The sequence below is a fragment of the Peromyscus maniculatus genome, chromosome 1, assembly GCF_049852395.1.
Source record: "Peromyscus maniculatus bairdii isolate BWxNUB_F1_BW_parent chromosome 1, HU_Pman_BW_mat_3.1, whole genome shotgun sequence".
Classification (NCBI taxonomy): Eukaryota; Metazoa; Chordata; class Mammalia; order Rodentia; family Cricetidae; genus Peromyscus; species Peromyscus maniculatus.
Window position 1 is genome coordinate 2,576,965 of NC_134852.1, and position 25,273 is coordinate 2,602,237.

A 25,273-nucleotide genomic window follows, 5' to 3' on the forward strand; every position below is an offset into this window, starting at 1 on the left:
ACATTAACTGTGTCTCTAATCCAATCTTCCAAGGGTTCAGATCTTTAATGGCCTTTAATGGCCTTTAATGGCCTGATTATTATCTTGCATCCTGCATTTGCCTTCTCAAAAACCAAAGATTCAATTATTATCTGACTAGCTTCTGCATTCTGAACCATTCTCTTTACTGCTGAAGACAGTCTTTGTAAGAAATCTGTGAAAGATTCTTTTGGGCTCTGTATAACCTTTGTACATGACTCAGTTATGTTTCCTGGTTCCTCAACTCTGTCCCATGCATTTAAGGCTTCCATTCAACGTAGAATTAAGGTTTGGATATCATATAAACATTGTTTTTGTTCTGCAGCATATTGGCCTCCTCCAAAAAGCTGATTCTGGAAGACTTGTGTACCTTTATTCCTACATTGTTTTCCTATGTTTCTAGATTCCTCTTTGAACCACATTTGCCACTGGAGCTGTTGTCCAGTTTTCAGAACAACATGTGCCAGCTCCTGCCAGCCCTGTGGTATAATCCTATTATAAGTTGACCAGGAATTTAACATTTGCTTTACATATGGGGAATGCATGCCATAAGATACTATGAGCGTCTACTTCAATCACATCTGTCTCTATCCACATCACAAGAGAATGCCCGACTAAATCCTATTATGTTATGAACTAATTTAAATACTAACAATAATTAGTAGAAAGAAAGCATTAATCCTGGTTACTATGATCAATACAGATTCAGCTTTGAAAAATGAATTTTCTCATTTTCATATAAACATTTATTCCCATCACATCCATGAATATCCACAACTTATTCAGTCTTAGTCAGCTCATCACAGAACCAGGGGGCCATGCATGTGTTAAATGTTGATTTTTAAATATTCCACAAGATCCAGAGAACACCAGCCCTGTGTACCTCATCTCCAGTTCTAAATAACATCTACCGTCCTCCACACCAAGTAATTGCCCCACGATTGTGGTCTTTGCTCTATAGTCCACATCATCTAAAGGTGTTTCCTCAGCCCACACTCATCATTGAGCTTTCCCACTGGCAATACATATTCTAGAATGCAGCCACAATTATATGAGCATCACAATGGAATAAGAACAGCTTACACATTGAACACAGGCTTTATTCCCAGTTACAAATCGGTTCTAAGCTACTGAATATAGTGCTGCTTTGGAGTCACTACTGGGTTCTAATATAAGCAGAAATGCATAGATAATGAAGGATAAAGTTGAAGAAATAGGCCATCAAAAAGTACTGACATCAGAGAAGCAGTTCATGATTCATAACTCAAATACTCAGCTTAATTTCTCATGGATAATGATGGCCTGGGCATTTCTGAACACAGTATAAGACAAGAATTTCTAGATTTGACCTGATTGTTGGAGCTTCTTAAAATGGACAGCAGGGATACTGGTTGGTTATTGGGTCTCTGTGAGTGATATAGTATAGGCCATACTGCTTATGCTCTATGAATGGTGAATGCCGTACACATGAGACAGGCTCTCTCATATGCACTTGGGAATAGAAAACACAGTGTGTCCACATGAACTTTGATTGTCATGGGTTGTTTCAATTCTTTACCTTCACATCTAACTGTCCATTCTCTGATACATTCTGTTGAGATCATTTCTAAGGTGTTCAAACAAATAACTCATTGACACTGTCCTGGGACCAATCTGCCCAACATTGCTTTCCCCCATGGGCCTCAATACCCAGGGATATGAGTTGATGTCATAGGACCTGAGGCTGAGATGTTCTTGGATATATTTTCCAGCCCATATTTTTTTTACTCTGCTGTGGACATCAGCTGCAGAGCCCTAGGTCAGAGAGTGCTTGACATTTCTCCAGAGTAGTGGAGCCATCTGGAGAGCAAGGCATCTCATCTACATAAGTGACCTCTCCAGTAGGCAGCAGACATAAAAGCAGATGTGTATACATGATTATCCATTTGATAAACTGATATGCATCCACAGACCACACTACTGGCTTAGAGATTTGGAGACAGGACCTGATGCTCACTCTGCATTTCTTCTTCTGGCTCCTGAACATCCCCCTCCTCATGTCCAACCTCACTCACCCCAAGTGCTTTTGGAGAATGAAGCAGAATGAAGACAAGCCTGGAGAGGTGGTGACAGGTTGTGTCTTTTACCTTATTGCAGTGCCCAGATCGTTGAACAAAGAGTATTTCAACTTTGTCCTGGATGTGCTGTAAGTGTGTTTGCATTTTTCATGTAAATGTCATGATATATAATTTGTGAAATGTGTGTTATAGGGTAGAGCAATGCTGGGAGGTTATGTCCTTTCTCCCAATCCTATCACTAAAACTGATGCAAAATATGTTTTGATATTTAGTAATCACTGTTATCCCACTATCAAGCTGTGAGACTTTTAAAATTTTCTTCCAAGTAGCCTTCATTTACAAGGCTGACAGCAAAATTAAAAACAGCATTCATTACTTTGATCGATCATAGGCAGCCTTACTTTTCACAGGTGCCCTTGTGAGGTAGACAGTGGTGTTGTAAGACAAGACGCTCCACACGACTACATTGAGTTCAGTAGTCACAAGGTGCATTCCAGTCTCTTCCAGAGTCTGCTAATGTCACATGTATCAGTGTGTGACTCCTACTGTGGATGCAGGGTCTCTAATATTTGTGCCATTTGTCAATGGAGTGAGTATCCATGTAGCCATTTAGTTAAGTTTTCAGGTACTCTGCGTGGGATCACTCCACACCTCCTAAGCTGCGAGGGTGAGGATGCATGAGATCTGTCTACTGTGAGGTACTTGTGTGTGCTTTTTGTCCCCCTCACTTGAACACATGCACAGTTACAGACTTTTAAGGATTACAAAGGTCAGGTCTACCTCTGTCTTCGAAGTCAAAAAGGAATGTCTTCATTTCAAATGTTATGTTTTCATTCTGAAAAAGCCAGGCCATTGCTTATAGTGGTGACTGCTTACTCCCCTTCTCACTTGCTATAGTGGCAGGACCTGCCTGTGGTAGCTGTCATCATTTGAGAACTGGCATGGAGAAGCTACACACTGGGTCATCTCTGCTACTGTAAAATATGTATGTGTCTGATGTTTTTAAGTCTAAATGTTTTATTCTTTGATACTTCCCTTTACATCTATTCCTCTTTTCCTTGTGTGTGTGTGTGTGTGTGTGTGTGTGTGTGTTTTGTTAAGGAATTTTTAAAATTATTTTACATACCAACCATATATCTCTGTCTGTTCTATCCTCTCTCCCCTCCAGGTTTCTCCCCTCCCCAAACCACTATTCATTCCCTTATGCAATAAGGTGTCCTCCATGGGAAATTATCCGAGCCTGGTGCATTCAGTAGAGGCAGGCCCAAGGCCCTCTCCCTGTATCAAGGCTGTCAAAGGTGTTCCATCATATATAGTGCGCTCCAAAAAGCCACCTCCTGTGATGGGATGGATCCTGATCCTACTGCCAGCAGAACCCTTAATCATCAAGCTACACAACTGTCTCCCTTATGCAGAGAGCCTACTCCAGTCTCATGGTGGCTCCACAGCTGTTGGGCAAAGTTCATGAGGTCCCACTATTTTGGTTTGTTTTCTCTGTAGATTTCCCCATCATGATCTTGATGCCCCTTGCTCATAGAATCCCTCTTCCCTCTTTTCTCGACTAAACTCTTGGAGTTTGGCCTGGTGATTGGCTGAGGATCTCCACAAGTGCTTTCATTAGTTACTGGACGAATGCTCTATGATGACAGATAGGGTATTCACTGATGTGATCACTGGAGTAAGGCAGTTTAGGCACCCTCTCCACTATTGCTAGTAGTCTAAGCTCGGGTGTTTTGTGGAATTTGAGAACTTCCCTAGTACTCAGTTTCTAGCTATCCCCATGATGTCTCCTTTTATCACGGTATCTCTTTCATTGCTCTCCCACTCCTTCCCAATTCCAGTTTGACCATCCAGTTCCCTTATGTTCTCTCAATTAATTTTTTAAAGGAATTATTTTCACAATATTGAGTATTCCTATGTGTGTGTGTGTGTGTGTGTGTGTGTGTGTGTGTGTGTGTGTGTAAGAGTTCCCCATCTACTAATGATATACTCAGTTTCTTCATTGTTTTAATTTTTTCATTATCAATGTCCTTCAAGTTTTTCTTAAGTTTACTTTACCATATTTCTGAGACAATTGTGAATGCAGTGAATGCAGTTTTCTTTCTCAGCAAATGTGTTCTTTGTATGTAGGAAAGCAACGGAATTTGTGGTAATTTTGTATCCTGTCATTTTGATGTAAATAATTCCCTGTGGAGTGTTTACGATCTCAAATATGGAGTCCAGTTGTTGGTTTCTCTTTTGTTCTTTGATACAAAAAGAGGTATTTGATACAAAAAGGGAATTTTTGTCCCAAGTATTTTTTGCATCTAGCCAGATGAGACTGTGATTCATTAATTAGGTCATTTATGCAATACATTACATTAATAGATTTCCTTATCCTGATCCATTGTTGCATTTCTGGAAAGAAGCCTACAATCATTGTGAATGATTTAATCTAAGGTGTTCTTTAATTGTTTTTAAAAATACTGTATTAAGAATCTACAAATAGGTGGTCATGATGGAGCAGGTCTGTAATCCCAGCAGTCTGGAGGCAGATATAAGCAGTCTCTGGTGAGTTCAAGACCAAATTTGTCTATATAGTGAATACCAGGAGAGCCAGGGAGACATAACTGACCCTGTATCAAAAAGATATGAGTGTTTTATTAAATCATCATAGAAGTTTTGTTTTGTATAAATATTGTTTGAACATCAGAAAGACACTGCCTTCATATCTATATTTAGATAGTACTTCATCCATTTCTGCTAAAAGTAATAATTTAAAAACTTAATTGCATTGGTGTTAGTTATTGGAAGATTTATTTGCATCTAGTAGTGACTACTAATAGTCTGGTGGGTTTTAGTTGGAAGACGATTTTTTATAACTGTTTCAATCTCAATCCTTAAAGTAGATTTGCTTAAGGTTTTTGCCACATCTTGGTTTAATTTTTCTACCAGATACCTAAAGAAAATGCTATGCTGGGTGGTGGTGGTGCATGCCTTTAATCCCAGCACTCGGGAGGCAGAGCCAGGCAGATCTCTGTGAGTTTGAGGCCAGCCTGGGCTACCAAGTGAGTCCCAGGAAAGGCACAAAGCTACACAGAGAAACCCTGTCTCAAAATACCAAAAAAAGAAAAAAAAAGAAAATGCAACAAGAATGTCATTTAAACCATTCTCAGAAATTGAAAGTAATAGAAACAATGATATTTTAAAAATTCAGTATGTCCCTGACACCAAAACCAAATAAGGAATCATCAAAACAGAATAAAGGAAAAGGCAATTATAGGCAAATATTACTGATGTACTTATACCAAATATTCTCCAGAAAATACATGCAATCCAAATTCAAATATGTATCCGTAAGATCCACTGTGGACTAGGGATGGAAAGATGGTTTAACACCAAAACTCAGTGAATGTCACAGATAGCTTTAACAGACAAGGAAGACATTACATGATCATCTCAAAAGATGCAGAAAAGACATCTGACATTCTACAGCATCTCTGAAACATTAGGGATAGAAGGGTAATGTCTCAATGGGCTGAAGTCTGCACAGGATAAACCCATGTCCAGCATTACATCAAATGGAGGATAACTGAGAACTTTCCCTTAGAAACACTTTGAAGGTGGGAAGATGCTCATTCATATATCACAAAATAAGTCTTGCTAATATTCTGATAAAACAATAAGCCCAGAAAAAAGGATGTAATGAATCAAAAATGGAAGTCAAGCTTTTTTACCAGGAGATGGTATAAACTTGTACATGAGGTGGTCAATACTCTGGGAGTGTGCCTTAGACCTAATGAATACCATCAGGAAAACAGGAGAATACAAAATCAAGATACAAAAGATCATTTTTTGTGTACAAGGAATGGTGATACTGAGAAAAAAGTTAAGAAAGCAACCACAGTTACAATAACTTCCCACATTAAAATACCTGACAATAAATGCAACCAAGGAACTCAAGGGTCTTCATGGTGAAGATTTTGTAACACTGAGGAAAGAAAGAGAAGACAATGGAAAATGAAACTATCTGACATGTTGATGGGTTAGCACAATCAGTATTATACATTAATACGTGGTTAAATTACCAAAATTATCTAAGATTCTATGTAATCTCTATCAAAATTCCATTGAAACATAACGAAAAACATAGGAAAAAACAATCCAAAATTTCTTATAACAAATCAAATTCCAGATAGACCAAGCAAAGGTGAAGAAAGGAACCACTGCTGCTAGAGGTATCACAATACGTGTATTTTATTTATAACCTAGGGCAATAGTAACGGAGGATCACAGTGCTAACTCAGTATTATATAAATATTTCAAGAAAGCAAAATGGAAAACTCATAATTCAATTCCATGGATATAGTCACCTGGGATTTGACAAAATTTTCAGCCACAACCTGTGTAGAAGATTCAGGCTTGGGGGCTGGAGAGATGGCTCAGAGGTTAAGAGCACTGACTGTTCTTCCAGAGGTCCTGAATTCAATTCCTGTCAACCACATGGTGGCTCAAAAACATCTTTAATGTGATCTGGTACCCTCTTCTGACCTGCAGTCATACATGTTGTATGTGATTGCATAAAACTAATTTTGTTTTCATTCAAAAATGTTATGAGTATGTTAAGAGGCAACCCACACAGATAGAAAAAATATCTACTGGCTATACTAGACTGAAGAATATCTAGAATATATATCTAGAATATAGAAAGCAGTAATAAACTGGGGCTGTAGACACAAGTCATCATTTAAGAGCACTTGCTGTTCTGTCAAAGGATCTGAGTTCAGTTGGCAGGCACCTCAAAACCACTTACAATTCCAGCTCTGCAGGATCCAGCTTACTCTTCTGGCCCCCAAGAAAACTGAATTCTTTTTTTTCATTTTTAAAATTTATTTATTGAATTTAATTTTACATATCAGCCACGGATTCCCTTGTTCTCCTCCAAACCACTGCCTTACCCCACCACACCTACCCCTGCCTTCCCCCTAGCCCACCTCGCACTCCCATCTCCTCCAGGGCAAAGACTCCCCCGAGGATTGAGTTCAACCTGGTAGATTCATTCCAGGCAGGTTCAGTCCACTCCTCCCAGGCTGAGCCAGAAAACTGAATTCTTAAGCTTCCTACAGATACACAAATATATCATTTATCAAATGTGCGTCCAGTCCTCAAATAGCCAAGGAGAAAATCTCTGTCAAAGTGGACAAGAACACATTTCTTAGTTTTGTGACATCCACTCTCATCAACATTTTGGGTTTTTTCAAGCTCTCAAACATCTCTTATTTTTCCAACAACTCAGAGGAATTTGTCAAGCTATATGTGAAAATGACATTGAATGCAGGATAGTCCTTGTATTAACTACAAACCTTTCACCTATATAGCCTTATCCATACTAAACCCTGTGCCATTATTTTCAGAATACCAACTAGAAACTACCAGTTTGCTCTGCCTTTGGCTTTTGCTGTGGAAGAAGTCAACAGGAATATATATCTTCTACCAAATGTGTCTCTCATATTTTACTTCTTCACTGACAATTATGATGATAAACAAGCATTTCAAAATTTCATATACTTTGCTGCAAAATTGTATAGACTTCCCCTTAACTACATCTGTAAAGATACGAACAAATGTCGTATAATGATTACAGGACCAATGTTATTGCCATCCATGAGCCTGGCACAGTTTCTGGAGTTCTGCAAATATCCACAGGTGAGCTTAGGAAAGTATGGAATCTTTCTCATTATTTGGCTTAGCCTGATGCTGAGGAGAGTATAAGGGGGAGATTGGCTTCACATTAATGTAAATCAAGTTCAAGTGTAATTAATCATTCACTCAATGGTACATTCCCAATTCATTGTTTGACATGTAGATGAGAAGAAGAATTAGCAGTCAAGGTGACTTTCCTTGAACAAATTGTAGAAAGGTGATTTTCTGCAGGTTTTTAACAGTATAATAAAAAATAAAATAAAATAAAAACCTGTAGCAATAGGGGAAAATTGCCCTTCCTGTCATTTCAAACTGCTGCTTCCCACACCTCAGAGCTCTCATTGAGATTTCTGACAGTATTCTACCTTATACTGTTCTCTGTGTTTTATGTCCTTCAGCTCACCTATGGACCTTTCCATCCTATCCTGAGTGATCGTAAACAGTTTCCCAATCTGTATCAGATGGCACCCAAGGACACAGCTCTGGCCCTGGCCATGGTCTCTTTGATTCTTCACTTCAACTGGAACTGGGTTGGGCTGGCCATCTCAGATGATGACCAGGGTCTCCAATTTCTCTCAGATCTGAGAGGAGTAGGTGAAGTCCAAAGAGTCTGCTTAGCCTTTGTGATCATGATCCCAGTCAACTTGGAGTTATACATGTCAAGAGCTGAAGTGTATAACAACCAAATTGAGACATCATCCACAAATGTTGTTATCATTTATGGTGACACAGAGAGTACTCTTGCTGTGTGCTTTAGAATGTGGGTATCACAGGGTATGCAGAGAATATGGGTTACCACCTCACAGTGGGATGTCATTACAAGTAAGAGAGACTTCATCCTTGACTCAGTCCATGGGACTCTTGCTTTTGCACACCACCATGCTGAGATTTTTGGTTTTAAAAATTTTGTTCAGACACTGAACACTTCCAAATACACAGACATGTTCCTAGCAGGACTGGAGTGGATGTACTTTAGCTGTGATGCCTCCACATCTAACTGTAAGACACTGGAGAACTGCTCATTAAATGTCTCCCTGGAATGGTTAATGCTACAGAGTTTTGACATGGCCTTCAGTGATGATGCTTATGATATATACAATGCTGTGTATGCTGTAGCCCATGCTCTCCATGAAATGCTTCTTCAACAAGTAGAAAATCAGCCAATCAACACTGTGAGAGCACTAGATTCTGACTGCTCACAGGTACACTATCTTCCAATGGATGGTACTTGGTATCATCAATGCTATATTCTTTAAGAGTCTCTCACATTCTGAAACCAATATTTGGCATATGTGGGGTTTGCTATAAGGGATGGTGTGCATAAGTGTATTCAATTGATTCTGATACCACTGTAAGCTTTGTGGATATTATCCCTCTTGATTCTCTGAGAACAATATCGCAGGAAATATTTCTGAGATTCAGTTCAATACCTACTTGTGTGCCTGTGTGTGTGGGTATATTTGTGTTTGATTGTCTTTATGTCTTTGTGTTTGTTTTTGTGTATGTGTTTGTGTCTTTGTGGGTGTCTAAATGCATTTCTGTGCCTGTGTGTGTGTGTGTGTGTGTGTGTGTGTGTGTAGATGTGCTACTTTGTATGTATGAATGTCTCTCTCCTGTGTTTGTGAGTAACTGTGTATATGAGCATATATTTGTCGTGTGTATGTATGTCTCTTTGTGAATGTTTTTATCAGTGTGGTTCTTTGTGTGTGTTTTGTGTCTTTATGTGCCTGTGTGTCTCTGTGACTGTGTCTGTATTTGATCACTTAGGTCTATATTTATGTGTGTGTTATTGTGTATGTGTGTGAATGAGTGTGGTTGTATTATGTGTGTGCCTCTGCATGGGTATCTGTGTGTAATTGTGTGTGTGTAGGTGTGTGTGTGTGTGAGTGTGTGTGTGTGTATGGTGCAAATTTATATTGTGGGTTGTGTATATGTCTGTGTTTGTGTTTGATTGTTTCTCCTAAGAGAACTAAAATCGTATGAACACAATGATTTCATTTATTCACATGTTTTTATTGAGTTTTTCCCTTGGGCACCTTCAATAAAGTTGCCTTGGGATGAAATCAAAACAGATTTTCAGACATAAAATAAGGGAATACAGATTAAAATGTTGCCTATCTTTCAGCTTCACCTATTTCTGAAGAATATGCACTTTATTAATCCTGTTGGAGATGTAATAAATATGAATCAGAAAGAAAAACTGCAAGCCGAGTATGGCATTTACCACATTTCTAATTTCCCCCATGGTGTTGGACTTAAGGTGAAAATAGGAGAGTTTAAGCCATATTTTCCACATGGTGAACAGCTCCATTTATATGAAGACATGATAGCATGGACCACAGGAACTAGACAGGTGGGTCTGACCAAAAGGTACTGATGCACACCTCACAGCTGTAACCAGTGTCAAGTGGGGCCATTTGGGTTTCCCTGTGACTTAGTGAAATTAGAAGTATGGTCATGTAAAGATTCAATTTTAAACTTCTATATGATATATCTTCACTTCAGTTTTTAAAAATATGATTTTTTGAAAATCTAAGCCATACATATGATATATTTTTATCATATCAGAAACTCTCTGATTTATAAACAAATATAAACTAGATATGACCAATGTTTGATATTATTCCCAGTAAAGTTATCAATATTCTCTTGGTACCATTCTGATTGTTGCCCATTGCCTTTCTTCTCTTCTGCTGAATCTCTATTCTGCAAGCTGGAAAGACTGAAGCTAATTGTAAGGAAAGATTTGGAACTAGGAACAGATATGCAAGTCATTAATTTATATTCTATAATTTTATTCAAGCACTTTGACCAGGATGTCTTAGATTCCCCACTTCTCTAACAATACATCACATTTTCATTGACCACTTTAGACATTTTATTAATTATAACTTGTTTTTGACACTATTTATTGTATATCGATGTTTTGCTTGTATATATCTGTGTTCCATTTGAGTATGAGGTAGCTAAGTATGCCTGGAGAGGAATTAAGATATCAAGGAATGGAATACAAATTTGAGCTTATGTTTAGGAGTGGGGGATTGAACAGCAAGTGTGATAGATTGCTGAGCCATCTCTCCAGCCCTGAATCATAACTTCTAAAGGAATCCTTCATTAGAAGAGCATTTCTTTGCACCTTAGTTCTTGCATAACTCATTCAAACAAACAAAAGAATAAACAGTGAAATTAAAAAGATATGTATTGTTTCCTTATCTGGTTGGACAGGCACTCATAACCATCATAATTTGGCTTTGAGAAAATTTGTAAATAAAATATTCCATTATGTGTCCCCAGATATATTATAGGTATTGATTCTGTTATGTCTGGTTTTATATTATCTGAACTACATCGCCTACTACAATGTTGTTTGTTGAGTTTGAAAGGGGTTTACGTCCAGAAAGTGTGCAAACTTAATTTGAAGTGATAATTTCAAGTTGCTCAAATAGAGTTGAATCAAGAGTTAATATTCTATTTTCACAGTGATGAGAAAATTATGCTCAGAGAATAGAGCAAATGGGATGAATTTTTAGTGACTGGCCTGTTCCACTAGATCAGAGGCAAACGATGAAATCACAAGACTGTTTCTACCAGGTCTAACTTGAACATTACAACAACATCAACCAAAAGGTTAGGCAGGACTAAAACCAACCCAGTATGTGCTATATTACAGATATACAAATCATAATGCAGGAATGAAACTTGCAAACAGTGAAGCAGCAGGACTCCAAATGATACAATCATAGGCTTATGTGACAGTGAACTTAATGACATATTAAACAAAGACTACAAAGAATAATTGTAAGGATGTTCAAAAAATTAAAGAGCAAAAATAATCACCTCTAAAGACAATCCAATTAGATCACAAAAACTTGCAAATAATAAGTAATAGAGTAAAGATGTGATAAAAATTCAATAAAGGTACAATAACAATGAAGAATTCATACTACCATTCTGAAAATAAAAGACACAACAATTCAAATAACAAACTGTATAAAAAGTCTTACTAAGAGAATATCTCAAGTAGAAGACAGGCTTTCAGAACTTGAAACAAGACAGGTGAATTATAATTCAAACTGTGACAAAGATAAAACAATAAGGAAGGATGAAGAAAACGCAAGAGACTTAGGGGACATCAGTAAAAGACCAAATTAAGAAAGCACAGGCACAAGAGGAGGACAATATGTGAAAGAACCAAAGGTATTTCTAATAGAATGACAGCCAAAATTTTACCAAATGCTGGGGAAATATGGCCATCCAGATAGAGGAGGCAGTCAGAATGCTTAACAGACAGGTTCAGAAAAGGATATTTTGAATTTTTTTTTAATTTTCTTTTTTTTGTGATATATATTTTTTATTTTACAATACCATTCAGTTCTACATATCAGCCATGGGTTCCCCTATTCTCCCCCCTCCCACGCCCTCCCCTTACCCCCAGCCCACCCTCCATTCCCACCTCCTCCAGGACAAGTCCTCCCCCGAGGACTGTGATCAACTTGGTAGACTCAGTCCAGGGAGGTCCAGTCCCTTCCTCCCAGACTAAGCCAAGTGTCCCTGCATAAGTTCCTGGTTTCAAACAGCCAACTCATGGAATGAGCACAGGACTTGGTCCCACTGCCTAGATGCCTCCCAAACTGATCAAGCCAATCAACTGTCTCACCTATTCAGAGGGCCTGATCCAGCTGGGAGCCCCTCAGCCTTTGGTTCATAGTTCATGTGTTTCCATTCATTTGGCTATTTTTTTTCAATAATTGAGTAAAACTGAAATTGATTATATGCCACAGTCATCCTAGGGACCTCCATGCTATATATATAGCCTCTATGGTTCTATGAGTTGTGGTCTGATTGTTCATTTTATATCTAGAATCCACCAATGAGTGAGTACATACCATAACTGTCTTTCTGGGTTTGGGTTACCTCACCCAGGATGATTTTTTCTAGTTCCATCCATTTGCCTGCAAATTTCATGCTTTCATTGTTTTTCTCTGCTGAGTAGTACTCCATTGTGTATATGTACCACATTTTTTTCATCCATTCTTCAGTTGATGGGCATCTAGGTTGTTTCCAGGTTCTGGCTATTACAAATAGTGCTGCTATGAACATAGCTGAGCATGTATCTTTATGGTATGTATCAGCATTCTTTGGGTATATGCCCAAGAGTGGGATGGCTGGGTCTTGAGGTAGTTCGATTCCTAATTTTCTGAGAAACCGCCATACTGATTTCCACAGTGGTTGTACAAGTTTACATTCCCACCAACAGTGGAGGAGTGTTCCCTTTGCTCCACATCCTCTCCAACATTGGTTGTCATTGGTGTTTTTGATCTTAGCCATTCTAACAGGTGTAAGGTGGTATCTCAGAGTCATTTTGATTTGCATTTCTCTGATGATTAAGGATGTTGAGCATTTCTTTAAATGTCTTTCAGCCATTTGTAGTTCTTGTTTTGTGAATTCTCTGTTTAGCTCGTTAGCCCATTTTTTAATTGGACTGTTCAGTGCTTTGATGTCTAGTTTCTTGAGTTCTTTATATATTGTGGAGATCAATCCTCTGTCAGATGTGGGGTTGGTGAAGATCTTTTCCCAATCTGTTGGGTGTCTTTTTGTCTTATTGACTGTGTCTTTTGCCCTACAAAAGCTTCTCAGTTTTGAGAGATCCCATTTACTAATGGTTGTGCTCAGGGTTTGTGCTGTCGGTGTTTTATTTAGGAGATGGTCTCCAGTGCCAATGTGTTCAAGAGTGCTTCCTATCTTCTTTTCTATTGAGTTTAGTGTAACTGGATTTATGTTTAGGTCTTTGATCCACTTGGACTTGAGTTTTGTGCATGGTGACAGATATGGATCTATTTGTAATCTTTTACATATTGACATCCAGTTATGCCAGCACCATTTGTTGAAGATACTTTCTTTGTTCCATTGTATAGTTTTGGCTCCTTTGTCAAAAACCAGGTGTTCATATGTGCATGGATTAATGTCAGGGTCTTCAATTCGATTCCATTGGTCCGTATGTCGGTTTTTATACCAGTACCAAGCTGTTTTTATTACTATAGCTCTATAGTAGAGTTTGAGGTCCGGGATGGTGATGCCTCCAAGGGTTGCTTTATCGTATAGGATTCTTTTAGCTATCCTGGGTCTTTTGTTTTTCCATATAAAGTTGAGTATTTTTCTTTCCAAGTCTGTGAAGAATTGTGTTGGGATTTTGATGGGGATTGCATTGAATCTGTAGATTGCTTTTGGTAAGATTGCCATTTTTACTATGTTAATCCTGCCTATCTATGAGCATGGGAGATCCTTCCATTTTCTGATATCTTCTTCAATTTCTTTCTTTAGAGATTTAAAGTTCTTATCAAAAAGGTCTTTCACTTGTTTAGTTAGTGTTATCCCAAGGTATTTTATATTATTTGTGGCTATTGTAAAGGGTGATGTTTCTCTGACTTCTTTCTCAGCCCTTTTATCATTTGTGTATAGGAGGGCTACTGATTTTTTTGAGTTGATCTTGTATCCTGCCACTTTACTGAAGGAGTTTATCAGCTGTAGAAGTTCCCTGGTAGAGTTTTTGGGGTCACTTATGTATACTATCATATCATCTGCAAATAGTGAAAGTTTGACTTCTTCCTTGCCAATTTGTATCCCTTTGATCTCCTTTTGTTGTCTTATTGCTCTAGCTAGAACTTCTAGTACTATATTGAATAAATATGGGGAGAGTGGACAGCCTTGTCTTGTTCCTGAATTTAGTGGTATCGCTTTGAGTTTCTCTCCATTTAATTTGATGTTTGCTGTTGGCTTGCTATAAATTGCTTTTATTATGTTTAGAAATGTTCCTTGTATTCCTATTCTTTCTAAGACCTTTATCATGAAGGGGTGTTGGATTTTGTCAAAGGCTTTTTCAGCATCTAGGGAGATGATCATGTGGTTTTTTTCTTTCAGTTTGTTTATATGGTTTATTACATTGACTGATTTCCGTATGTTGAACCATCCTTGCATCCCTGGGATGAATCCTACTTGGTCGTGATGGATGATTGTTTTGATGTATTCTTGGATTCGGTTTGCCAATATTTTGTTGAGTATTTTTGCATCAATGTTCATGAGGGAGATTGGTCTGTAGTTCTCTTTCTTTGTTGCATCTTTGTGTGGTTTGGGTATCAGGGTAATTGTAGCCTCATAAAAAGAGTTTGGTAGTGTTCCTTCTGTTTCTATTGTGTGGAACACTTTGAAGAGGATTGGTATTAGTTCTTCTTTGAAAGTCTGGTAGAATTCTGCACTAAAACCATCTGGTCCTGGGCTTTTTTTAGTTGGGAGACTTTTGATGACTGTTTCTATTTCTTTAGGGATTATTGGTCTATTTAAATGGTTTATCTGGTCTTGATTTAATTTTGGTATTTGGTATTTATCCAGAAAATTGTCCATTTCTTCCTGGTTTTCCATTTTTGTGGAGTACAGGTTTTTGAAGTATGATCTGATGATTCTCTGGATTTCCTCATTGTCTGTTGTTATGTCTCCCTTTTCATTTCTGATTTTGTGAATTTGGGTGTTCTCTCTTTGCTTTTTGATTAATTTGGCTAGTGGTTTGTCTATCTTGTTGATTTTTTCAAAGAACCAACTCTTTGTTTCATTGATTTTTTGTATTGTTCTCTTGTTTTCTATTTCGTTGATTTCAGCCCTCAATTTGATTATTTCCTGGCGTCTATTTCTCCTGGGTGAGTTTGTTTCTTTTTGTTCTAGAGCTTTCAGTTGTGCTGTTAATTCATTGGTATGGGATTGCTCCATCTTCTTTATGTGTGCATTTAGAGCTATGAATTTTCCTCTTAGCACTGCTTTCATAGTGTCCCATAAGTTTGGGTATGTTGTACTTTCATTTTCATTGAATTCTAGGAACTCTTTAATTTCTGTCTTTATTTCTTCCTTGACCCATTGATGTTTCAGGTGGGTATTATTCAGTTTCCATGAGTTTGTGGGTTTTCTATAATTTTTGTTGTTATTGAGTTCTAACTTTAAGGCATAGTGGTCTGATAAGATACAGGAGGTTATTCCAATTTTTTTGTATCTGTTGAGATTTGTTTTGTGTCCAAGCATGTGGTCAATTTTTGAGAAGGTTCCATGGGGTGCTGAGAAGAAGGTATATTCTTTTGTGTTAGGATGGAATATTCTGTAGATATCTGTTAGGTCCATTTGAGTCATAACATCTGTTAGGTCCTTTATTTCTTTGTTAAGTTTCAGTCTGGTAGATCTATCTTTTGGTGAGAGTGGTGTGTTAAAGTCTCCCACTACTAATGTGTGGGGTTTGATGTGCGTTTTAAACTTTAGTAGTGTTTCTTTTATGAATGTGGGTGCTTTTGTATTTGGAGCATAAATGTTTAGAATCGAGACTTCATCTTGGTGGATTTTTCCTGTGATGAATATGTAATGTCCATCCTGGTCTCTTTTGATTGATTTTAGTTTGAAGTCTATTTTATTAGATACTAGGATAGCTACACCAGCTTGTTTCTTAGGTCCATTTGCTTGGAAAACCTTTTCCCAGCCCTTTACTCGGAGGTAGTGTCTGTCTTTGGAGTTAAGGTGTGTTTCTTGTATGCAGCATATGGATGGGTCCTGTTTTCTAATCCATTCTGTTAGCCTGTGTCTTTTTATAGGTGAGTTGAGACCATTGATATTGATGGATATTAATGACCAGTGATTGTTAATTCCTGTTATTTTTTTGGTTGTGTTGTGTTGTCCTTCTGTGGTGTATGTTGGTGTAGGATTATCTATTGCTTGATTTTTCATGGATGTGTTTAGCTTCTTTGGGTTGAATTTTCCCTTCTAGTGCTTTCTGTAGGGCTGGGTTTGTGGACAGGTATTGATTAAATCTGATTTTATCCTGGAATATTTTGTTTACTCCGCCTATGGTGATTAAGAGTTTTGCTGGGTATAATAGTCTGGGTTGGCCGGGCGGTGGTGGCGCACGCCTTTAATCCCAGCACTCGGGAGGCAGAGCCAGGTGGATCTCTGTGAGTTCGAGGCCAGCCTGGACTACCAAGTGAGTCCCAGGAAAGGCGCAAAGCTACACAGAGAAACCCTGTCTCGAAAAACCAAAAAAAAAAAAAAATAGTCTGGGTTGGCATCCATGGTCTCTTAGTGTCTGCATGAGGTTTGTCCATGATCTTCTATCTTTCATAGTCTCTATTGAGTAGTCTGGTGTTATTCTGATGGGTTTGCCTTTATATGTTACTTGGTCCTTTTCCTTTGCAGCTCTTAATATTTTTTCTTTATTCTGTGTGTTTAGTGTTTTGATTATTATGTGGCGAGGGGACTTTTCTTTTGGATCCAGCCTATTCGGTGTTCTGTAAGCTTCTTGTATCTTCATAGGTATTTCTTTCTTTAGGTTAGGAAAGTTTTCTTCTATGATTTTGTTGAATATATTTTCTGTGCCTTTGAGTTGGTATTCTTCTCCTTCTTCTATCCCTATTATTCTTAGGTTTGGTCTTTTCATGGTGTCCCAAATTTCCTGGACGTTTTGTGTTAGGACTTTTTTGTCTTTATTGTTTTCTTTGACTGACAAATCTATTTTCTCTATCGTGTCTTCAGTGTCAGAGATTCTCTGTTCCATCTCTTGCAATCGGTTGGTTATGCTTGTTTCTGTAGTTCCTGTTCGTTTTGTCAGGATTTCTATTTCCAGCATTCCCTCAGCATGTGTTTTCTTTATTGTCTCAAATTCATTTTTCAGATCTTGGAATGTTTCTTTCATCTGTTTAATTGCTTTTTCTTGGCTTTCTTTGATTTCTTCCAATTTTTTATTCGTTTTTTCTTCCATTTCTTTAAGGGAGTTTTTTATTTCCTCTTTAATGGAGTTTTTCATTTCCTCTTTAAGGGAAGTTTTTATTTCCTTATTAAGGGAGTTTTTTATTTCCTCTTTAAGGAAAGTTTTTATTTCCTCTTTAAGGTAGTTTTTCAATTCCTCTTTAAGGAAAGTTTTTATTTCCTCATTGAGGGAATGTTTTATTTCTTCTTTAAGGGCCTCTATCATCTTCTTAATGTCATTTTTAGGGTTGATTTCTTCTGCTTCTTCTGTCATGGTATGTTTAGGTCTTGCAGGTGTAGAATCACTAGGTTCTGATGTTGCCATATAGGTCTTTATGTTGTTGCCTGTATTTTTGCACTGGCGTCTGCTCATCTCTTCCTCTGTGAGGTGCAGGTGGTGTCTGTGTCTGAGAGTGCCTCTCTTGTTCTAATTTTTAGTCTTGGTTTAGTAGTGGTTCTTGGTTAAATTGGTGCTAGTGGGCTATTTCTTCAGGGGCAGCTGATTTCGATCGGTGAATTATATACTTATGATTCTGGTGATCTGGTTTGGTGTCTGGGAAGCGCCTTCTTCTGTGTTCTCAGGTCACTTTTTGTTCATTTGTCAACTCCTCAGCTGATCTTGTTTCTTCAGACTTTAAACTGTAGGCATCTGAATCCTCTCCCAGATGGGTTTCAGCTGAGCAGGGTAGTCTCACCAACACCTCCAAGTTGTTGGGTTTCACAGGATCAGCAGCTGGGCCCTGGGTTGTCCTCAGATGGAGTGTTCAGATTTGTTCTGGTTCTGACCCACAGAGATAGCTTCTTCCCCAGTTGTTGGGGTTAGGGGCGTCCCTGTTCCAAGCTGCGTCTGCTTGTCTCCGTCCCTGGGCCTGTTTACCTCTGCGGTCCTCCGCCGGGCCTGTGGTCCCTGTCAGCTGCCGCTGGTTCTGTCTGCCTCTGGGGGCCGCCACCGGGCCTGAATGTCTCTGTCGGCCGCTGCCGCTGGGCACGTCTACCTCAGCGGGCTGCCGCTGGGTCCGTCTACCTCCACAGGCCGCCGCCACAGGCCTACCTGCGTCTGCTTGTCTCCGCCACCAGGCCTGTCTACCTCTGTGGACCGCCGCTGGGCCTGAATGTCTCTGCCGGCTGCCGCTGGGTCTGAATATCCCTGTCGGCTGCCGCCGCTGGGCACGTCTACCTCAGCGGGCTGTTGCTGGGCCCATCTACCTCCGCGGGCCGCCGCCGCAGGCCTACCTGCGTCTGCTTGTCTCTGCCGCCGGGCCTGTCTACCTCTGTGGGCCGCTGCTGGGCCTGAATGTCTCTGCCGGCTGCCGCCGGGCCTGAATGTCCCTGTTAGCCGCTGCCGCCGGGCCCGTTTACCTCAGCGGGCCGCTGCTGGGCCCGTCTACCTCTGTGGGCCGCCGCTGGGCTTGAGTGTCTCTGCCAGCTGCCGCCGGGTCTGAATATCCCTGTCGGCTGCCGCCGCTGGGCCCGTCTACCTCCACGGGCCCCCGCCACAGGCCTACCTGCGTCTGCTTGTCTCCGCTGCTGGGCCTGTCTACCTCTGTGGACCGCCGCTGGGCCTGGATGTCTCTGCCGGCTGCCGCCGGGTCTGAATATCCCTGTCAGCTGCCGCCGCTGGGCCCGTCTACCTCCACGGGCCCCCGCCACAGGCCTACCTGCGTCTGCTTGTCTCTGCTGCCGGGCCTGTCTACCTCTGTGGGCCGCTGCTGGGCCTGAATGTCTCTGCCGGCTGCCTCCGGGCCTGAATATCCCTGTCGGCTGCCGCCGCTGGGCACGTCTACCTCAGCGGGCTGTTTCTGGGCCCGTCTCGATATTTTGAATTTTGAATATTACTTAAAATCTGAATTAGGCAGAATAAAGAGGAGATTTAGGTTACAATAGAGAAGATAAGTTTCATTGAAAGTCCCCATCATAATCACAGTACTTTTATTCATAGACACTTAGACAGGAGGGAGTATCAATTATTTGTTTCAAACAGAGACAAAATTTCCAACTTCAACTACTCTACACAACAAAGCAATCCTTCATAATTTCAGGAAGATAGAAAAACTTGTAATCATGAACACAAATTGCAGGAATATATAGCTACTGGAACATCACTAAGGAAGACACTTCCAGACTGTCTTGACATGTCACACTCCTTCACACTGAATATTAAGATAAACAGTAGATGTCACAGGAATGTGCGAACTACACTAGATCACTAGACAGAAAACCAAAGGTTTGAAATACATCACAACTTACAAAAACAAAATTCACAACAATCACCAAATAGCTTTCATCAATAACTGAATTTGAAAAATCCAACTCTCTAATCAAAGGGCACAGATAAGGAATTTTTTTAAAAAACAAAGAAACAAAAAATACTGTCTTTCTACTCCACTCATAAAAAAAGAATAGAGTCCCCACAGTACAGGAAAAGACCATTCCAGGTAAAATGAATCAGAAAGAAGAAAATTGTACTCTAATTAATGAACATGGATGGAGAAATTCTCAAGTAAATACTGGCAAACAGGTCTCAAGAGCACATCAGAAAGATCAGTCCCTATACACAAGATGACTTTATTACATGGATGTAAGGTTGGGTCAACATATGCAAACCAATCAAGTATAATATGTCACTTAAATATATGCTAGGATAAAAATTGTATGCTCATTGAAAAAGATAGAGAAAAGGTCTTGAGCAATGTCCAGCATCCCTTCAGAGAAAGCAAACAAAGAAAAATAAAAAAAAACAAATTTGAAAAATAGAAAGGACTTTTTTTGACAAAATTAGGGTTTTTTAAATAAAAACAGAACAAAGAAAACATTGTACTACATGGAGAGAAACTTAAAGCATTTCCACTAAATTCAGAAATGGAATCAAGTGTGGTGGTGCTTCCCAGAATTAATGAAAAACTAAAAATTTGGTCACCAATATGACCAAAGACCAATTAGACAATTTCTCAATGAAGTTTCTCTTTTTTCTTGTATCTCTGCTTTGTGTCAAGTTGACAAAGCTAAGCTACACAATGTGTGGGTAGGGTGTTTAGTTCAGGCATTCCAGTGGTCACACAACATATACTCCTAGGTCTTCCTGAACTTTTAGTAGTTCAGAAGCACCTCAACACTTCATCAATTGTTCTCATATATTCATGTGTGGTCTTGTACAAAGTCCTGAAAGAAATGTGTTCACTCAGGTAATGTATAGAAAGAAATCTTGTTAACTACTCAACATGATGACATGCTATAACTACTGAAGGAGTAGTCAGACTCCCGGCCCAGCATCTGTCTGATTTTCCTCAGATGCCCTCTGCTGTGTGCAGTGTTGATTGTCACCCTGGATTCAGAAAATTCCATCAAGAAGGAATGGCAGCCTGCTGTTTTGATTGCACCCCCTGCCCAGAAAATGAGATTTCCAATGAGACAGGTAAGTGTTGACTGCAGGGAGAAATCCTTCAGATTGACTGAATTCTGCTATCCACACTGCACTTTCGAAGGGGCCTGGAAGGGGGCTGCACTGCTGTGTGGTATTCACTAGAAAAGACCCCTTGGACATAGGTTTAAGCCAAATAAAGTCATCATTAGCTGGATATCAACTGCAGTTGATGTTCAGGACTACAGTGTAGCACTGAGCCTTTCTCAGGTTGAGATTTGAAGTAAAGAACCATGTTCTGGGTTGACATACTTCAGTTACCAAGAACAGTGAGCTGAAAGCAGATCCAACAGAAGTTAAAAAGCAGAGTTACTACATTTTGAATCTTTTCCAGAAGTATAAAGACTATGATGGATTAGGCCTTTGCTTCAGTTTGGTAGGTGGTGCTGCTAGGTGGTGAGTTTTATAGTCTGGCTGGTACTTCTATCATGGATTCAGTTTTGCTAGAGAGAGTTTGTGGACCTACTAAGTTCTGTGGCCCTTTTACAGCACAAATAGAATCTATTCCTTTCCTAATTTTATTTTACAAGTATGTGATTAATAATAATGTCCTTATAAATAACAAACTGTGCCTTCACATATACCCTTGACTCACTGTAAAATCATTGTTGGTAGTATTTTGTAAAAGAAAGTGTTTTGAAAAATCAAACAAACCTGTGAGAGAATTCTATACTATACTGTCCAAATGAGTATATCCCTGTAAAGTTACATGTAGACTAGATTGGAGTCATGAGTCTTTCTAAATATTTGGTTATTCATTTATCTTCCTTGAATGTATGTATGTATTCATGTGTTTTTGTGCATGAGATTGTGGAGGCCAAAAGAGTGCATACAAGCCCCTGAACCTTGAGTTACAGACAGGTATAAGCTTCCTCATGGATGCTACGTCCAAACCCTTGTTCTCTGCAAGAGCTGTAAGCACTCTTTTTTTTTCATTTTTCATCATTAAGAAATTTTCTACTCACTCCACATATTATCCATAAACCCCCTCCCTCCTCCCACCCCATCCCTCTTTCCCAAGGCACACCACATCCCCACATCCCTCAAATTGAGTTCCCCACGGGGAGTCAGGGAGCCCAGCACACTGAGCTTAGGCAGGTCCAAGCCCCTTCCCACTGCATCAAGCCTGTGCAAGGTGTCACACCACAGGGGAGTCTTGGCCCTGGAGGAGATTGGAATGGGGAGTCTGCTGGGGGGAGGTATGGGAGTGGGAGGGGGGAGAACAAGGGAATCTGTGGCTGATATGTAAAATTAAATTAAATTATAAAATAAAAAGATATAAGAACAGTTAGCAAGAAGCCTGAGCCATTAGACCAAAAAGTTTAAATAATAAAAAATAAATAAAAAGATTTTTGGGGAGTTGGAGAGATGTCTCAGCAGTTAAAAGCATGTGATGCTCTTCCAGAGGTCCTGTGTTCAATTTCCAGACACCACATGCTGGCTCACAACTTTCCATAATGAGATTCGCTGCCCTCTTCTTGTGTGCAGGCATACATGCAGGCTGAGCACTGAATATATAATAAATAACAAAATCTTTAAAAAAAAAGGATATTTAGGGTCAATGAGAAGATTTAGCAGGTAAATGTCTTGCCACAAATTTGATGACCTGAACTCATTGCAGGAAGCCCATTGAAATGAGATGGAGCCAACCCCTACATGACGCCTTCTTGACAGCTTGCACTTTACACACACACACATACACACACACACACACACATACCATGCACACACATGTGAAAAAATTAACATATTGTAATAAAACTGATTTAAGATAATAAGTATAAAGGGCATTTATATTAATGAATACCAACATAAAATAAACAAAAACTTTATGTTTTTGAATATTTGAATTAGGCATATATAGAGGGTAGTAAGTCCAAACAGGGACAGGTCCCAGTGAAGGCCAACACAGGAATCTGATGCCCTTTGTACTAGAGTTACAGGTAGTAATATGGCACTTCACATGTCCTTGGAACTGGACTTAGCCCCCTGTAAGAGCAGACCACGTTCTTAACAATTAGCCATCTTTCCAGCCCCTTAAAGAACAACAAACAAAAAAAAGGAATCATAGCTGGCCACAAATGCTAGGTTGGTTTTATTCATGAAATGACTGAAAATCCTGGAAGCACATCATTGCTTTCCATTATTATCCACAGTTTACCACAATTACAATCATATTTCACTTACTTGCTGTTGTGGAAATTACAACTTATGAATGGGGTATTACTGTTCACTTCAAATATTTTGTGTTACCACTCTCACTTGGGAGTTCTTATGTTGTCTTGTTCATGCTGTTTTAACAATAACTCCTTCACCATTGAGTACATTAGTAGAACCCAGGTCTTTTGGAGTACACAGAGGTTTCCTAGTGATAACTGAGCTTGCATTACAATCAGGGCTGCATACAAGGATTATTGGAACTCAGGCCTGGGTACTAGCTGTTTGGTAGGGATTATATTTAGTTGTATCTAGTAAGGGGGTGGTCTTTTGCCTCCCCCTTGGAATTGATATCAAAAGCCCTTTGGAATAAAGTTCTGGGCTGGTGGATAAGGATCTAGGCTCCTCTGAGGCTATCCTGTTTTTCTGTCTCTCTCTTCCCTCTATATTTCCATCTAAACCATTTATCCCTCAATCCCCAAACACTCAGGGGGAAAGTCCCCATGGAGGTCTCATGTAGAAAGAAATTAGGGAAGGAAGTAGGTGCTGTGTGTTAACAAAGGTGCTGATAAAAGATACAAGACTTTTGGGAGTTATATATGTATAGAGTGTTCTACCTTAATAGTAGGATTATTTAATTTTATAAACTTTTTAGTGTCCCTGTTCCCTAATGAGGACACAACTAAGGGCATCATATTTAATTAACTTTTCTTGAGAATTTCATACATCATTATAAAAGCTCTCTCTCCCAATTCTCTTCCCATACATCACATGCAACAAAAACTCTCAAACTCATGAGCTCTTTTTCATTTACTGCTTTCACATAATATGCACTTGCACACACACACACAATAGATTCAATGTGGTTTTTGATGATCATGTTGGAATAAAAAAAAAACTATAAGTGTTTCATCCTGGATAAGACCATGTCTCCATCTCTCATGAGGGCATCACTTCTAATTCAGACAGAAAGATTCATGTTATAGTGTATCAATAGGATCTGTGTTTGTTGTTGAAGAAGATAGGTACTGTGAAATTGAAGCATTGCTTTTCAGAAAAGTGTCAATTATATCTTTATCAATAAGGTATGTGGATGTTGTAAAGTTTCCAAAATACACTGACGTGGCCTTTCCAAAAGAAATGTTGAAGTTGCACTAACAATACTTTTGCTTTGTGTTTCAGATATGGATCAATGTATGAAGTGTCCAGAAGACCATTATGCCAATGCAGAGCAGAACCACTGCCTCTACAAAGATGTGACCTTTCTGGCCTTTGATGACCCCTTGGGGATGACTCTGTCCTGTATGGCCTTGTGTTTTTCTGCATTCACCGTTCTGGTTCTTGGGATCTTTGTGAAGCACCAAAACACTCCCATTGTGAAGGCTAATAACCTCACTCTCAGCTACATCCTGCTCATCTCCCTCATCTTCTGTTTCCTCTGTTCCTTGCTCTTCATTGGCCATCCCAACTCAGTCACCTGCATTCTGCAGCAAATAACATATGGAGTTTCATTCACTGTGGCTATTTCCACTGTGTTGGCCAAGACAATTACTGTGGTTTTGGCTTTCAAAGTCACTACTCCTGGAAGAAGGATGAAGTGGCTCCTGGTATCAGGGGCGCCAACCTACCTCATTCCTATCTGCACCACCATCCAAATTATTCTCTGTGCAATCTGGCTGGGAACATCTCCTCCCTCTGTTGACATTGATGCACACTCTGAGCATGGCCACATCATCATTGTGTGCAACAAGGGCTCAGTAACTGCTTTCTATTCTGTCTTAGGATACCTGGGCTCTCTGGCCCTGGGGAGCTTCACTGTGGCTTTCTTGCCCAGGAATCTCCCTGACACATTCAATGAAGCCAAATTCTTGACGTTCAGCATGCTGTTGTTCTGCAGTGTGTGGGTCACATTTCTCCCTGTTTACCACAGCACCAAGGGCAAGGTCATGGTGGCTGTGGAGGTCTTCTCCATCTTAGCCTCCAGTGCTGGCTTGCTGGGATGCATCTTTGTACCCAAGTGCTATATCATTTTGCTAAGACAAGAGAGAAATTCTCTACAAAAGTTAAGAGAAAAAACATTTTCCACAACTCACATGTCATAAATTTTAACTGACAAATGTAATGTTGGTACAGAACCAACTATTAGGATACAATGCAAGGTTATTCATTAGCT

The 25,273-nt window shown here is 39.5% G+C and overlaps 1 protein-coding gene across 7 annotated transcripts; it reads left to right on the plus strand.

The window, feature by feature from the left end:
- The first annotated feature begins 2,006 nt into the window (after positions 1 to 2,006).
- On the plus strand, positions 2,007 to 25,273 carry LOC102907113 (vomeronasal type-2 receptor 116-like). 7 transcript variants are annotated; one of them, XM_076568086.1, is made up of 7 exons: positions 2,007 to 2,203; positions 7,469 to 7,760; positions 8,156 to 8,959; positions 9,883 to 10,110; positions 20,814 to 20,937; positions 22,519 to 22,521; positions 24,283 to 25,273. In XM_076568086.1, exons 1-7 carry the CDS (start codon positions 2,007 to 2,009, stop codon positions 25,200 to 25,202), a joined length of 2,568 nt encoding a protein of 855 aa, XP_076424201.1. In that variant the 3' UTR covers positions 25,203 to 25,273. The 7 variants fall into 7 exon arrangements, with proteins under 7 accessions (XP_076424201.1, XP_076424190.1, XP_076424180.1 ...); XM_076568075.1 differs by lacking the exon at positions 22,519 to 22,521 and having other exon boundaries at positions 8,147 to 8,959; XM_076568065.1 differs by lacking the exon at positions 22,519 to 22,521 and having other exon boundaries at positions 7,469 to 7,741; positions 8,104 to 8,959.